The sequence below is a fragment of the Citrus clementina genome, unplaced genomic scaffold (assembly GCF_000493195.1).
Source record: "Citrus clementina cultivar Clemenules unplaced genomic scaffold, Citrus_clementina_v1.0 scaffold_5, whole genome shotgun sequence".
NCBI classification, from domain to species: domain Eukaryota; kingdom Viridiplantae; phylum Streptophyta; class Magnoliopsida; order Sapindales; family Rutaceae; genus Citrus; species Citrus x clementina.
In genome coordinates, this window is record NW_006262201.1 from 18,093,245 (window position 1) to 18,109,510 (window position 16,266).

Sequence of the window (16,266 nt, forward strand, 5' to 3'; positions counted from 1 at the left end):
AATTTTCTAGCTAGATTCAGTTTTTTTTTTTTTTTTTTGGCGGAGAAATTAGTACACGTGGAATTACTATTCTAGCCAGTATCATTTCTTTTGTTTGTTTGCCGAGAAATTAAAACACGCTGAATTAATTTTCTAGCTAGTTTCACTTCTTGTGTTTGTTCGCCGAGAAAACAAGTTGAACTAATTAATCTCCAGTTTCTTTTAATTCTTGTGTTTATTTGCTGAGGGAGAAAAACGTTTGAATCAATTTCTAGTATATATGTGTTTGTTTGGTGATGATAACAATATAGGGATCCAGCAGTAGGTAGAAAATGTCGAATATGGATGCGGAGCTGACGAGGCGGCCATCGAGAAGCGCCGCCATGACAACATTCTCAACAGAAGTGTTTGATAATGAGGTAGTTCCATATTCACTCGGCTCCATCGCCCCCATCCTTCGCATTGTGATACAACTCTGCAACTCAGAGTTTATATCACAGAGCTACACTGTTTGGAGTAAGTGCTGACTCCCGCAAAAAGAAGCAAAAAGAATGAAAATTAATGGAGAAACAGAGATTGCAGGAGAAGACGGAGAGAGAAGACGGAGAGAGAAGAAGAAATATTTTTCATTTCCTGTCCTTCTTTTTATGACGTGTTCCCCTCTACATATATCTTTTACCCCTCAACATTACACGTGTAACTAACCAGCAAATGAATGATTCAAAGTAAAAAAAACAGTCACAGCAAAATAACAAAATCACAGCTGCCATCTTTTCCATTCTCTTTGTGCCTTCTCGAATATTCTTTAGGTGATGTAATCTTTGAAGTATGTTGGTGCCCTGCGCATACGAGCTGGACCTTTTGTGTGCTCCTTAACCAGCTGGGCTTCTTCCTCTGTAATCTCAGGCAAGGTTGTATCATTCCCCATCCCTTGAAAATTTACCTTGTCCTCAAGGTGAAGCTCGGGATATAACTTGTAAAACTCATCATAAGCCTCCCAAGTAGAATTTTCGGGGGCACAATCAGACCATTGCACCAAAACTTGACGAAGCTCCTTCCCTTGTTTAAGTATCGAGCGCTCAGCACAAATAGTTATAGGAGAAGACAGGGGCTTGTTGTTCACACTTATAGGAGGCAGTGAATGAATATTAACATGAGAATCACCAACATAAGGTTTGAGTAAGGATATATGGAAAACAGGGTGAATTTTGCTGCCAACGGGCAATTCTAATTTATACGCAACAGAACCAATCCGCTCCAATACCCGAAAAGGCCCATAGTAGCGCTTTGCCAACTTGTGAGAAGTGCGGTTGGCAACAGATGATTGCCTATAAGGTTGTAGGCGTACCAGCACTTTGTCACCCACCTGCAGTTGCAATTCCCTTCGATGCTTGTTAGCTTTTTGTGCCATTCGGTGCTGAGCTTGATGTAAGTTTGCTCTCAGACAGCGCAATAATTCATCTCTTTCTAACAGCAGGTCTTCTAATGCTTGGATTGAAGTAGAGCCCTTGGAATAGCCAGGAATAGTAGGAGGTAATCGTCCATAGAGAGCCTGGAAAGGTGTCATTCGCAAGCTACTATGATAACTGGTGTTATAACAAAACTCGGCCCATCCCAAAAAGGTTGACCAAGACTGAGGTTTGTCTTGGCTGAAAGCTCGGAGATATTGCTCGAGGCCACGGTTTACCACCTCGGATTACCCGTCGGTCTGTGGATGATAAGCGGTACTGTGGCGTAAGGTGGTGCCACTCAATTCAAATAATTTTTGCCAAAAATGGCTCATGAAAATAGGATCTCGGTCTGAAATGATTGAACTGGGAAAACCATGTAATTTGACTACTGATTCAGTGAATAACATAGCTGTCTTGTGGGCTATGAATTGATATGGCAATGCTCCGAAATGGGCTGATTTCGTCAAACGATCGACCACAACCAAAATAACTTCAAAACCTTTAGAATTGGGTAGCCCCGTAATAAAATCCATAGTCAATTCATCCCAAACAAGTGAAGGAATGGGAAGAGGCTGGAGTAATCCTGCAGGAGCTTGGGTGATATATTTAATTTGTTGACAAGTAAGACAAGCAGCAATATACTGTTCCACATCAGCTCGCATTTTGGGCCAATAAAAATTAGAAGACAATCGAATCAAAGTTCTTTTAATGCCTGTGTGACCCGCCATTGGAGTGTCATGGAATTCTTTGAGCAATACTGGTTTCAAAGATGAATGTGGGCTGATGTAATAACGGTGGCGAAATAATAAGAACCCATTGTGAACTGAGAAATCTGGGGAAAGTGTTCCAGCCGCCAACTTCTTATGGAAAAGTAACATGTCATCGAAGGTTGCATTTTCCTTTAGCAAGGTTTGTAATAAATCAGTAGAGGGTTGACTAACCATTGCTAAACATAGTGCTGGAACCATTTGTGAGTCCGGAGGTGTATCTTCATGTACACGGGACAGTGCATCCGCAGCTTGATTCGAACTTCCAGCCTTATAGTCAATTCTGAAATGGAATCCTAATAACTTTTGGATGTAAGCCTGCTGATCAGGAGTTTGGATTACTTGTTGAAATAATTCTTTAATGCTTTTGTGATCTGTACGAATGATGAAAAATCTGCCGAGGAGATATTGTCGCCATTTTAGCACGGCAGCAGTAATGGCATGTAGTTCTTTGATGTATGTCGACGATGCCCGCAACCGCGGTCCCAATTTTTTGCTGAAATAAGCTATGGGGTGACCCGCTTGCATTAATACCGCTCCAATGCCCACATTTGATGCATCGGTTTCAATGACAAATTCAGATTCAAAGTTAGGTAGAAGCAATACAGGGGCTTTTACCATGGCATCTTTCAATTGATGAAAAGCTTCAGTGGCTGCCGTATTCCAACGGAAGGCATCCTTGCATAATAATTCGGTAAGTGGAGCTGCAATAGTTGCATACCCCTGTATAAACCGACGATAATACCCAGTAAGCCCCAAAAATCCCCTCAGTTGCTTCACTGTTTTGGGCAAAGGCCAATCCACCATAGCTGTAATCTTTTGAGGGTCGGCTTGAACACCATGAGCAGAGACTATATGTCCCAAGTAAGCAATGGTCTGTTGACAAAATAAACATTTGGAGAGTTTGGCAGAAAATTGATGTGATTGTAAACGCATCAAAACCTGCTCCAAGTGATACACATGATCAGCCAACGAAGAACTATATACCAAAATATCATCAAAAAAGACTATAACAAATTTGCGCAAAAAAGAAGTAAATAATTGGTTCATTGTCGCTTGAAAGGTGGATGGGGCGTTGGTCAATCCAAAGGGCATGACCAGAAATTCGTAATGCCCTTCGTGCGTCCGAAACACTGTCTTGTATGTGTCACGTTTATGGACTCTGATTTGATGATATCCCGCTCTCAAATCCAGTTTGCTAAATACCCTTGCACCACTAAGTTCATCAAATAATTCATCAATGGTAGGGATTGGAAATTTGTCCTTTACTGTTACTGCATTCAAAGCACGGTAGTCAACACAGAAACGATATGTGCCATCTTTCTTCCTTACTAACAACACTGGTGAGGAGAAAGGGCTATGACTTGGTTTGATAATTCCCTGCTCCAGCATTTCATGAACTAATTTCTCCATCTCATTTTTTTGAAACTGAGGGTAACGGTATGGCCTGACATTGACGGGTTTGCAATTAGGAGTGAGGTGAATTTTGTGGTCTATATTTCGTTGGGGAGGGAGGCCAGTCGGTGGAGTAAAGACTGCCTTATATTTATGGAGGAGAAGATAAATAGATTCTGGCAAAGAAGAGGGTAAGTCGATTTCAAAGGTTGAGGATGTGGAGTTGGGACTATGGGACTGGGATGTGTTACTGGAGAGGGAATGTAGCTCGAATAAACTGTCAACTTCCTCGCTATGTATCAACGCGTGGAATTGATGAAACGAAATCATATTAGGGAGTCGAATAGGATCACCTCGTAATATGACTTGCTTACCCTCCCAAAAAAATTCCATAGTCATCTCTGAATAATCTGTGGAGACACGCCCAAGGCGTTGAAGCCACTGGATGCCCAAAACTGCCTCCGGTCCCTCAATTGGTAAAACAAAGAAATCCAAGCGAAACTCATGGCCTTGAATAATAAGTGGCACTTCCGGGCAGTGAAAACGACAAACCAGGAAATCTCCGTTGCCGATATAAACTCTAAAAGTTGAGGTGGATTGAATCGAAAGACCAAGCTGTTCTGCTAGCTGCGGCTTGATGAAATTGTGAGTACTGCCGCTGTCTATGAGAACATGGAATTGATGTCCGTTAATTTCACCCAAGACGCGCAAAGATCGTGGATTGGACTGTCCAGCCAACGCATTCAAGCTTGAAATGTCAGCGGTAACCACTTCCTCTGTTTGCTCAATGGCATTCATATTCTCCCCCAGGTCACACTCTTCATCATCAGTACCCATCAACAACAAGAATTTGCTGCGGCAGCGATGGTTTGCACTATATTTCTGATCACAATTATAACATAACCCTTTTTCTCTTTTATCCCGTAACTCAGCTGGAGTAAGTCGACGGATTGGTAAATTTGGGGTTGGTAATAATGGAGGTTGAGATGGTGGTTTTGGTGTAGTAATAACAGGGGCAGCAAGAGTATTGGTATTTTTAAAAGTGGAAGAGTTTGATAAAACAGGGGAAAAATTTTGCGGAGCTTGCGGTGTAGTAGGAGACCACTTTGACCAAGAACGACTGGTTGTTTTAGCTTCATCAGATCTAGCCTCATAAGCTCTAGCAAGAGCAAAGGCTTCCATGAGCGAAGTAGGTCGAGTAAACAAAAACTCACGACGGATATCAGGTTTTAAACCCGTGATAAAGAAACTAATTAACAAAGGCTCAGATATACCAGTAACTTTGTTCATTAAGTCTTCAAAAGCAGACTGAAATTCCGCAACTGTGGTGGTCTGTGTTAACTTTGAAAGATTTCCTTGATGGTCTTCATACATGGAAGCTCCAAAGCGACTCTTAAGGCTGACCAAAAAACTTCGCCATGTGGTTAAGAGATTGTTAGCCTTCATCCATTGATACCAAGCAGCGGCTCTCCCTTCCATGTGAAACGATGCAATGCGAAGACGCAAATTATCTGGGGTCCCATGGAGGTCAAAAAACTCGTTGATGCGAAAATCCCACCCGGTCGGATCAGAGCCGTCAAACTTGGGGATGTCCATTTTCATGGAACGTAAAAGCGGGGAAAAATCTGTGCCCCCAGCAGAACCCTCTGTAAACGCTGACACCCGCTCCGATGGTCGTGAAGGGCCACTCAAAACGCCGACAGATCCACGGATTTGAGATTGTAAGTCCTCAAAACGGGAATCTACAGTGGACATGTATTGTTGTAAGGTCTGATGCACAGAGAGTGTTTGCTTCTCCAGGAGCTCCTTCATGGCGGAAAGAACTTCAGAATCAGTCGTCTTTGTTGTCTCGGTCATGGCGGATTTTTTTTTTTTTTAGAAGGAGAAGAAGGCAATGAAAGCACCAATTGATACAACTCTGCAACTCAGAGTTTATATCACAGAGCTACACTGTTTGGAGTAAGTGCTGACTCCCGCAAAAAGAAGCAAAAAGAATGAAAATTAATGGAGAAACAGAGATTGCAGGAGAAGACGGAGAGAGAAGACGGAGAGAGAAGAAGAAATATTTTCCATTTCCTGTCCTTCTTTTTATGACGTGTTCCCCTCTACATATATCTTTTACCCCTCAACATTACACGTGTAACTAACCAGCAAATGAATGATTCAAAGTAAAAAAAACAGTCACAGCAAAATAACAAAATCACAGCTGCCATCTTTTCCACTCTCTTTGTGCCTTCTCGAATATTCTTTAGGTGATGTAATCTTTGAAGTATGTTGGTGCCCTGCGCATACGAGCTGGACCTTTTGTGTGCTCCTTAACCAGCTGGGCTTCTTCCTCTGTAATCTCAGGCAAGGTTGTATCACATTGCCACCGAAGTCGAAAGCGAACGCCCGCGAGTCGCCTATCTCTGTACGCTACTGGTTCTGAGTCACTTTACATGATACATTAATTACATTTTATAAGTACTTTCTGAAAGTGCCTTTTGCGTCTTGTTTGTTTTGGTGAAATAAAAGGTCGGTTCTATGCATTTGAGAAAGCGCATAGGTTGGACCCGAGCTCCAGTGGCCTTGGTGTGACAGTTCAAGATATCTCTACTGCAAAGACTAGAGAGGGTACTTGATTTACACTTTATTACTACTTTGGATTGGCTTACCTATGGTTGTCCTATTTCAAAATGTATTTAACTTATTTGCTTTCTATTAAAAGGATTGCTTTAACCATCTTCTTTTTAACAAAAGAAGATGACAGTTTGAATATGTAATATTATGTTAAATATTTTTAAAAAATTCATTAAAATATGTTAAACTGATAACACGATTACAAGTTTAACTCATTTAAATAGTAACATGGCATTAGTGTTTGGAAATGTAGACAAAGGTCATGAACAAATGGGGCTATACCTATATTTTCTTGACACCCCTTTCGCAACTGTTATGGCTGCTTGTTTCCCATTTTGCTCCCGCCATGAGAAATAAGCAAATTCTCTGCGAGGGAGTACCGTAAGTAAAAAGGAATATTGACCAAGGCGAGTCCCCTTTTGATTCTATTATCATTGACGGGTGGTGTCTATTTTCCTGCTTATTGTCTTCGTTGATGTGCTTCCTTTAAATTTCTAAAGTCCAGACTCTTATCAGATTATCCGACTATAAATCGTTAGTTAATTACATCAATAAAGTTCTTCATTCACACTTTGACATAGTTTACTTGAGAAATCAGAAGAACTGATTTGAATTACATTATTGTTTGACAGGACAATGCATCTAGTCTTGCATCCCGGGTTAAGAAGACTGATGCACGGGAAATACAAAGCTATTACCAGCAGTACTATGAACATTCTGTCAGAACGCTGGACCAGGGGGAGCAAGCAGACCGGTACTTCAATAATTTGATTTTCTTCCCAATTTCATTATTTCTTTTTGGTGTGATTGTTGTTCACCTAAAACGTTATTCAGTCTACTAATTGACACGTTGGTTCAAATTTGTTGGCAGAGCTCAACTCGGCAAAGCCTACCCGACAGCCGGGGTTCTTTTTGAAGTTCTTTGCGCTGCTAACAAGACTGAGAAAGTCGAAGAAGTTACAAGGCAAGAACCTCCTAAAGAGAAAAATGGAAGTGTAAGGTCCATCTCACTTTGGTGGACCAAAAAGGTTGATGTTCAAAAACATTTGCTTGATGTGTAATTATTCAAAATGTTGGACTCACATGAAATTAACCAGAAAATATAGAAAGGAAATAAGTGAAGAATTGCGAGAGTTGTAACCATTTCGTGAATTGGGAAGATGTCATGAGAGAGAAAGAGGTATTTTTGGGTTTTGGAATGTGATTTTAACTTTGATTTCTCTCAAATTTAGAGGGTAAGTTCCTGACATCGCTCTCTATATTTCTACTGGTGGTTATATGTATTTTATTGTAAGCTAAGATAGTTGAATCTTGACGTTGTTAGCTTCTAGTGTTATCTGAAAAAGAATTTATGTTGTAATCCTATTAATAGTGGAAGTTTATATTGGACTACGGTCCCGTGGTTTTTCTCGATTTGAATTTTTCACGTAAAAATCGGTGTCTCTTATGGTTGGTTTTTGCTTTGGATTTATTGGTTTATTTTTCTACCTATTTATTTGTGGTACACATCCTATTTTAATTAAACAAAGAGAAAAATAGTTTTGTTTCCACTTAATTTGCAACTGCTCTTGTGAGTCCCTTTCCTAATAAAGTGGTATCAAAGCAAGATTGTGTGTTTTTATTACTGGTGTGGTTGAGATGGAGGAGTCTTCAACGTTCATGATTAAATTGAAGTCATGGAATTATGGTATTTAGAAGTTTAAAATGAAAGATCTGCTTTAAATGAAAGACTTACATGAAACTATTGAAAGTGACGAAGCTAAACTTGCTGATTTAAGAGATAATTGGAGGGCCACCACATTCCTAAGAGTATATTCTGCCACACAAATTAATATGGTGACCGACACCCAATTTAATCTCTTGTTTTTATATTAAAGTTTTTGATGTTGCATGAAACACGTTTCTACATTGAATTGCAAATAATATAAAACGAATCCATCTTGTTTGTGCTTTTCATAGTTTCCTATCCTTTCTACTTGAACGAGCAGTATTGCTAGTGATGCGAATCCCACAATGAAACTTTGAAACCCACACTTAATTTGGAGTTTCAACTTCCCAAGAAAGTTCTAAACAAATTTATGATAAACAAAACCTTGACCCAATGCTTAAGAAAACATGAACCAAAGGTATAGAGAATGATATTGACGCCACACTCAAGAAATAGATGAGAAGGTGAGTGATAAGTCTAAATTTAGAACGCCACAAGAATGCAAATTCTTGATAAGTTCACTAGTTCTCAAAAGAACCAAAGAAAGAATAATCTTTCAAATTCAAATAACATTAATCTCTAATATTATTACATAGCAAGGTTGCTGAATTTAAATAAGCTAAAAGAAACCCAAGATCTTAAAAATACAAATGGAAACATTGGAACAACCCTCCAAGTAGGTTTGTCAAAGGATGTTTCAAAAGTCTTCACCAACCCACCATAATTAATGTTATCTTTGACAAACTTAATGCTAGCCTACTATAATTAATGCTATCATTGACAAATTTAATGTTAGCACACCATCATTGATGGTAGACTTACCTTACACATTGACAAACTTAGAAACAAAACAAACAAATGAAGTTGAAAAATAAAGGAGTCGTTGAAAATCCCAAGTCTGAACAAGCTGTAATGAATTGGTCATAAATCCTTCTAGAGAACTCCAAATCCAGCTCTGTAAAATTTATTGGAAAGCTAACTTAATTATCTTTCCAACGGTATATAGGTTGCACATTACTTCTGGCTCAATCAATACAGTTTTTATTCCGAATTTGACCTTTCTGCATTTGATACAAATTGTGTATTTGGCTGCCTAATAACTTGAATAATGACCACAATGCCTTGTCTTCTCTTCAAGCCCAATTCATGATGTCTTGCATCTTGAATTGCATTCTCAATCCATATTTTCTCAATTAATCCATTTAAAGAAGTTTGCATCTTTTTGGCTCTTACTCTTGTAATTGGGCCTCCATGAATGTGCAAAGGATCACTTGAAGTTTTAATAGTATTCCCTTGATGGTTCTCATCAGCTAGGATCGCCGCACAGTAATCTTTTATACTTAAATTATAAAGTTGAGGATACATTACTTGTATCTTTAAGACTCATATACATCAATTATTTGATGAGTACTATTGTCAGGGAACTCGATATTTGAACATTAAGTTCTAATTAACGTAGTAACACCACATCAGGGTACTTATTAATGTTAACATAATATGACAATTTCAAAACTTAAGTTGAAGCTCAAAATTTGAAATTCCTAGCATTATTGTTATCTAATATGTGTTAAGTGTTTAATTGACTTTAATTTTCATATTTAATATAATAATATTACGTCATAAAAAAAAACAAGACACATCATATAACATGTCACTTAAGATCTAAACTATTTATCACAACTGTGTATGTGGGTCATCTCGCATAAAATATTGTTGAAAATAGCTGTATAATTTGGACGTTGAAAAGAAACAATCTTTTAGATGAAGAATAAAAAACTATAAATAAGAATTTTGTTTAAATTTAATTTCGAATGGGAGAAACAACTACGTTATGCTACAGGAGCCAAGGCCCGTACTTTGTCTTTTATTAATTAAGCCGTTGGATTTAATAGAAATACATCCAACAGCAAATTATCTATTTATTAATAGTTTATTTATAAATACTAGAGTACCTCTGTGTACATTATACTATTCTGTCACTCTTATCTTGTGTTGTTATTCATTTTAATGTCGTTACAAATGCTATGTGATTGTCATTAAAATAGATATTTCACCTTTTAAAAAATAAACTAGGTTATGCTGTAATTCATATTGTATATACTTGATGATTATACTTCAAAGTGTGTGTACTAAATACAATCATCTGATTTAAATACATTGACAATAATTCTTATGCTTTTTCACATTACGTTTCGGGGTCTCGTTTAATAATTTTTCACAAACACCTAATTAGGTATATTTAGGATAGCAGATTTTTTTTCATTTTTTTTTTGAAGAAAAAAACTCTAAACTAGATTTTAAAATAATATCTTATCAAAATTGACATGTATGTTATTTGATTATTAGTTTTTGTAATTCGTTCTTATATATGTAATTTTTATTTAGTTATTAATAATTATTTAATTCATTAATATTTTTTAATGTATGAGCAAATATGTATATATAATAATACACAAAATTATTTTTAATTCGTATATGTATATATGTTATTTTTGTGACTTCAATTTTCAACAGTATCCCCAATTCGATCCCATGGTCTGAATTTAAAGTTAAAAAGTAGTACTTAAGACTTCATCTATCCACCAATATAGGGCTTTATATAATTTAATTTCACATGCTAATAATGTGTTATAGATGTGAATAGAAAGTATTCAATGTTTACAAAAAGTTGCAAACAAGAGTGGAAGGTGTTAGGTGAAATTTGATAATGAAAAACAAATGAAAGGACACCATATGCGGACCCTCGAATGGGCTCGAGAATTAGATAAAATAATGGCAAAAGAAATTAAATACTACCTTTCCCATCTTAATAAAAAAAAAAAAATTAAATACTACCTTTAAAAGGTTACTTGTACTACTTCTAATGTTTTCTATAACTCCTCAAATGTCAAATATATATATCAATCAATTTGAGAAAGCTCTGATAAAAAAAATGGAGGTAGAAATAATTTCTAGAGAGAGCATCAAACCTTCTTCTCCAACACCACATGACCTAAAATCCCACAAGCTCTGTCTCTTGGATCAGTTTCGGAGCAACATCTACGTTCCAAGGGTCCTATACTATCCCCTCAACCAAGACGACCTTTCATCCACCATCGATATTGATCATATTGTCTCAAAGAGATTACAGCAACTGAAGCAGTCTCTATCAGAAGCTTTAGTTCGCTTTTACCCACTCGCCGGAAAATTGACTAACAACTTTTCCGTTGACTGCAACGACGAGGGGGTTTATTTTGTAGAAGCCGCAGCCAAAATTCATCTCAATGAATTTCTCATACAACCCGATCACAACTTGATCTATAAATTCTTTCCGGTAGATGGAAACGAACAGAGAGGCCAAATAGCAGGAGCACACGTGGCTAAGGTACAAGTAACATCATTTGCATGTGGTGGTCTTGTAATTTGTGCATGTATTTCACATGCGTTTGGTGATGGCACAAGTTTTAGCTCGTTTATGAAGGCTTGGGCTGCTACAGCTCGTAATAAGACTTCGGAAGAAGAAGCCATATATATATGTCCTAATTATGATGCTTCATCTTTGTTTCCTCCTAATGATGGTGATTTGTTTCATCAATTGAAAGCCACCTCAAGAGCCTCGTTCGGTCGATTTTTTGAAACCGGTAAATTTGTTGTGAGGAGATTTGTATTTGATGCCAAAGCAACAGCTGAACTGAAAGCCAAGGCCAAAAGCTCACGCGTTCAGAATCCAACACGAGTTGAGGTCGTGTCAGCAACCCTTTCCAAGTCCGTAATGACTGCCTTCAAAACAAGGTCAGGTTCCCTCAAACCCACTTTACTGTCCCATGCTGTGAATTTGCGTTCAAAAGCAAGGCCACCGTTGTCAGAAAATTTGATTGGAAACATCGTTTGGAAAACAAATGCGTTATGCACAGAAGAGGAAGTAGATTTGGATGTGCTGGTGTGGCAGCTGAGGGAAGCATTATCGAAATTTGATGGAGATTTTGTGAAGAGCCTACAAGGTGTTGGAGGGTTACTGAAACTTAGTGAAGATATTAAATGTGAAGCTGAAGCTTATTCTGATGCAAAGAATAAAATTATGTTTAGCAGTTGGTGTACTTTTGGTTTTTATGGCATTGATTTTGGATGGGGAAAGCCTATTTGGGTGAGTGGAGCTTGCTTGGGCGGATCGATTGTCCAGTCCTCACCTACAATTATCCTTATGGATTCAAGATCTGGGAATGGAATTGAAGCGTGGGTGCTTTTGCTCGAAGAAGACATGGCTTTGTTAGAAGTTGATGAAAAGTTACTTGAAGTTGCCACCATTGATCCAAGTCCCCTGAAGCTTCCCCAGTAACACAACTGAAGGATATGAAAAATGCAATGAGAAATGCATAGAAGTAGCATTCAATAATTGAGTACCTTTAACTTGTCGTGTGTGGGCTCCCACGGTCTTGTTAAAATAATTAGTTCCCTTGCTAAAATTGGTGTTTCCTCTGTATTTCGAGAGAAACTTTTGCAGACAAGTTCTACCACCAGTAAATAAAATTCTGCCATTTATTAGAGTAAGTGGATTTATTGTGGGATCTATTATTTTTAATATTAAATTTTGGTATGTCTCAAAATTTGAGACTTATCACGGGGATCCACTGTATTGTCAAATGATAAAACATAAATAGTTGGTCCAAACTGTTATGAATTAGTAACTTCGTTAATATTGTTATAGATTATCAATCTCGTTAATATGAACATAGGCAAAATATTTGTTAGCTTAGAAGTGATGTAATAAAATGAGAAGTTGACAGAATTAGTACGTGAATACAAATAAAAATATGGGATAGAAAAGATAATAAGGAAGGAGTAACCGTTGAAGCATACATGACTTTTATTTTTTATTCATTTATATAGTATAAATATAATGGAGGATGTGTCATTTGCCATTACATGAAGTGGCGGAAGTCATCATTATTACACACACACTTGAAATGGTGGAAATCCACATGTATTCCACAACACTAACATTTTAGTAGGTAGAGGCAATAGAGAGTTGGATTAGGATCCTCTCTTAATGTTTTTCTCTCCTACTCTCTCCAAGTCTTTCAAATTTAATGGAAAAAGTTGGTTTAATTGTAAATATAATAAATAAACCTGGTTTAATTGTCAACATCAAAATTTAAAAATTTAATCTTGGCCATTTATTTCAGTATGAGAGATTAGGAGAGAAAAAACATTAGCAGAAAAATCTTGTCCAATAAATTTAGCCTACAAAAATTTTTCTCTTGTATTTTAGTTAATTTCACTCTAAAATCAAGGTGATTATTTCACTTATTAGTAAATACTTGCTTGATAGTTTTTAATTGCGATCAAGCCAATAATTTTTTTAGGCTGGGCTAGGCTGAATTTTTTTAAGCAAAAAAAGAAATTCTAAATGTAAAGTCACTAAATCAATTCGTAACATTAAATTAATATTTTCTGGTTTGATAAATACCTTATGAATTAAGTTAATTCAACAAGAAAAATTATGAACTTTAAAGTTGCGGCTACAGCACTTTTGTTGGCATTCTCAGCCATTCCAATTTTAAAGAATTAAAAATTAAATGAGTGATAAATATTTTGGTATCACAATTTTATTTGAGATAAAAAAAATTGAAGAAAATGGCAATCATTAGTTTTTGAAACAAATGAAGCAATAAACTTGCAAATAATGTTGTAATAATTTTGTGACTATAACAGTGTTATATTTATAAATTTGTATTGCAATTTAGTCAAATTGCAACAATAATATTATGGTTAAGAAAAAAAATTAAAAATTTTGCCAGATTTTGGCTTCGCCCTTGAGTTTAAAAATTCAGATGGTTTAACTATGAAAATTTTTTATGGATAGACAATATACTTTTGTAAATTTTATTATTTAAAAATCATATTTATTACGAGTTATCACCTTTATTTCATGATAGCCATACTTTCTAAGCCAAAACGCCACGACTAGCTACCAAACGTCCGAGTAAAAGTTTGCTAGCTGAAACATACCATAATTTTGGGCAATGAAAGATAGATTTTTTTTTTTTTTTTGGAATTTTATCTAAATACATGCTTATTTTTTTCAGTAAAAAACAGTGAAGCTAATACACAAAACATAGAAAAAAAAAAAAATCGCTCTGACTTCGGGAAAAATGTTAGCTAATTACTTTAGATAGTAAAAAAAGGTGCTCACATGTTAAGTAATTAATTGATTTTACAACTCACTCAACAATTTAGTTATAAGATGCATGTCCAGTCAGTTAGAATCACAAACTATGAATCTCATCATAGGTAAGCGTAGGATTACTCTTAGAATATATTCAAATATAAGTATAATTGTATAAATAAATTCAATTTAAATACTCCGCTCTAATTAAACACAAATCAATTGCAAATCACAAATATATATAACCAGTTAACTTTTAATTCACCAAAACATACATAGAGATTAATTAAATATCCTCACAGGAATACATTGCTAGTCTTACCACAATGGGCATGGATCCAAGGTGGCAAGTGCCAACAATTCTTTATCCAGTTCTAGCGTATTCATGTCTTCCTCAAGCAAATACACCCATGCTTCAATCCCATCGCCAAATTTCGTATCCAGAAGAATGATAGTATTTGAGAAATATGGAAGTTTTCCATCTAAACCAATAACACTCACCCACATAGGCTTTCCCCATCCGAAATCAATGTCATATAGACCAAAATTACACCAACTGCTAAAATTAATTCTTTCTTTTGCCTTAGAACACACTCCATTTTCATCCTTAATTGCTTGGCAAAGGTTAAGAAACCCTTCATCACCTAGTAAACTCTTCACAAAATCTCCATTAATTTTCATCATTGCGTCCCTCAGCTTGCACACCAGGCCTTCCAAATCCAATTCTGCTTCTTCATTTGTGCATAGTGCATTTGCATTCCAGACGATGTTTCCCATGCTATATTCTGACAATTTGGACTTGGCTTTATTACGCAAATTTACTGAATGTGTCAATAAAGTTGTTTTATGAGAACCATGTTTAGCTTTGAAAGCAGCCATCACACATTTGGAGAAAAGAGCTGACACGGCCTCGACACGCGTTGGGGTTGGATTTTGCACTCGCGTGCTGCTACTTGCCTTGGCTTTGATGGTGGCTATTGCTTTGGCATCAAATACAAATCTCCTAGTAACAAATCTGCCGTGACCAAAAAATCGAGGGCACATGGCAAGCCAGGTTCCTTCTTTAGGGTATGCTTCATTTTGAGGAAACAACCATGAAGCATCATTGTTAGGACTTATTCTTTGTTCATTGTTCTTGCAAGCAGTGGCTACCCAACACTTCAAAAACGAGCACAACGTTGCTCCATCAGCGAACAAATGTGAAAGACATGCACAAATGACAATGCCACCACATGCAAAACTTGTTACTTGTATCTTTGCTACATGGAGTCCTGAAATTGAACCTTCTAGTTCTTTTGCATCAAATGGAACAAACTTATATGTCAAACAGGAGAAATTTTGCTGGTTGAAAAATTCTTTGAGAGGACTCTTAAATCGAGCCTCTGTAAAATAAATTCCCTCATCGCTACAATCAATCGAAAGATTGTCTTTAATCTTCCCAGCAAATGGGTAAAAAAGGGATAGGGTTTCTGGCAGAGATTGCTTTAGCAGCTGCAACCTTACTGAGACGATCTGAGCAATATCGGTCTCGTTAGAAAGGTTTAAATTTGTATCATGAGTAACGGAATAGAAGAAGACCATTGGAAAATAAGCATGGTTACGATATTGATCCAAGAAACAAAGCTTGTGGGTTTTGAGGTGACGGGGTGTTGGAGAAGATGGTTTGATAAGCTCTATGGAAAGTATTTCAGGCTCCATTTTCTTTTGCAGAGAATTAGTATCTTCAAGTATAAGGACTATATAAACCAAACAAAATGTCCAAAGTTTTTCATTGATTAAAAAGAAAGAAAGTGGCGGGCACTAACGTGACTAAAAAGAAAGTGGCGGGCATTTCAATATTGTTTGAGCAAATAATGGGGAAGTATTGTGCATTAGGTAGGCCAATGAAACAATAAGATATAAACGTTTAATGTTATTTTATAGCCGCCATATTTTGACTTTTTGTCGATTCATTTAGGAAATTGGAAATAGGATCCTCTATTGAGTCCAGAGTAATGATGGGATCCCATCATTTAAATCTTCACTGATACTCATTTAGTACATGATATTAATTTAATTAATTATAAAATTCATTATCTAACATATGAATAATATATAATAATTAAGATTAATATTGAAACTCAATTGTTAGGATCCCAATCATTATTGAGAACAAAAATTATTATGAACTATTTATAATTAAAAAAATTCACTTATTCAAAT

General features: G+C 36.5%; 2 protein-coding genes across 2 annotated transcripts; one reads left to right on the plus strand and one right to left on the minus strand.

Annotated features, from left to right (window-relative positions):
- The first annotated feature begins 10,776 nt into the window (after positions 1–10,776).
- LOC18042411 (vinorine synthase) lies at positions 10,777–12,458 on the plus strand. Its single transcript, XM_006432169.2, has one exon. The coding sequence runs from the start codon at positions 10,783–10,785 to the stop codon at positions 12,232–12,234; it is 1,452 nt and encodes a 483-aa protein (XP_006432232.2). The 5' UTR covers positions 10,777–10,782; the 3' UTR covers positions 12,235–12,458.
- Positions 12,459–14,382: 1,924 nt separating this feature from the next.
- On the minus strand, positions 14,383–15,762 carry LOC18041998 (vinorine synthase). The gene has a single exon (XM_006432170.1). The coding sequence runs from the start codon at positions 15,760–15,762 to the stop codon at positions 14,383–14,385; it is 1,380 nt and encodes a 459-aa protein (XP_006432233.1).
- Between the last annotated feature and the right edge of the window lie 504 nt (positions 15,763–16,266).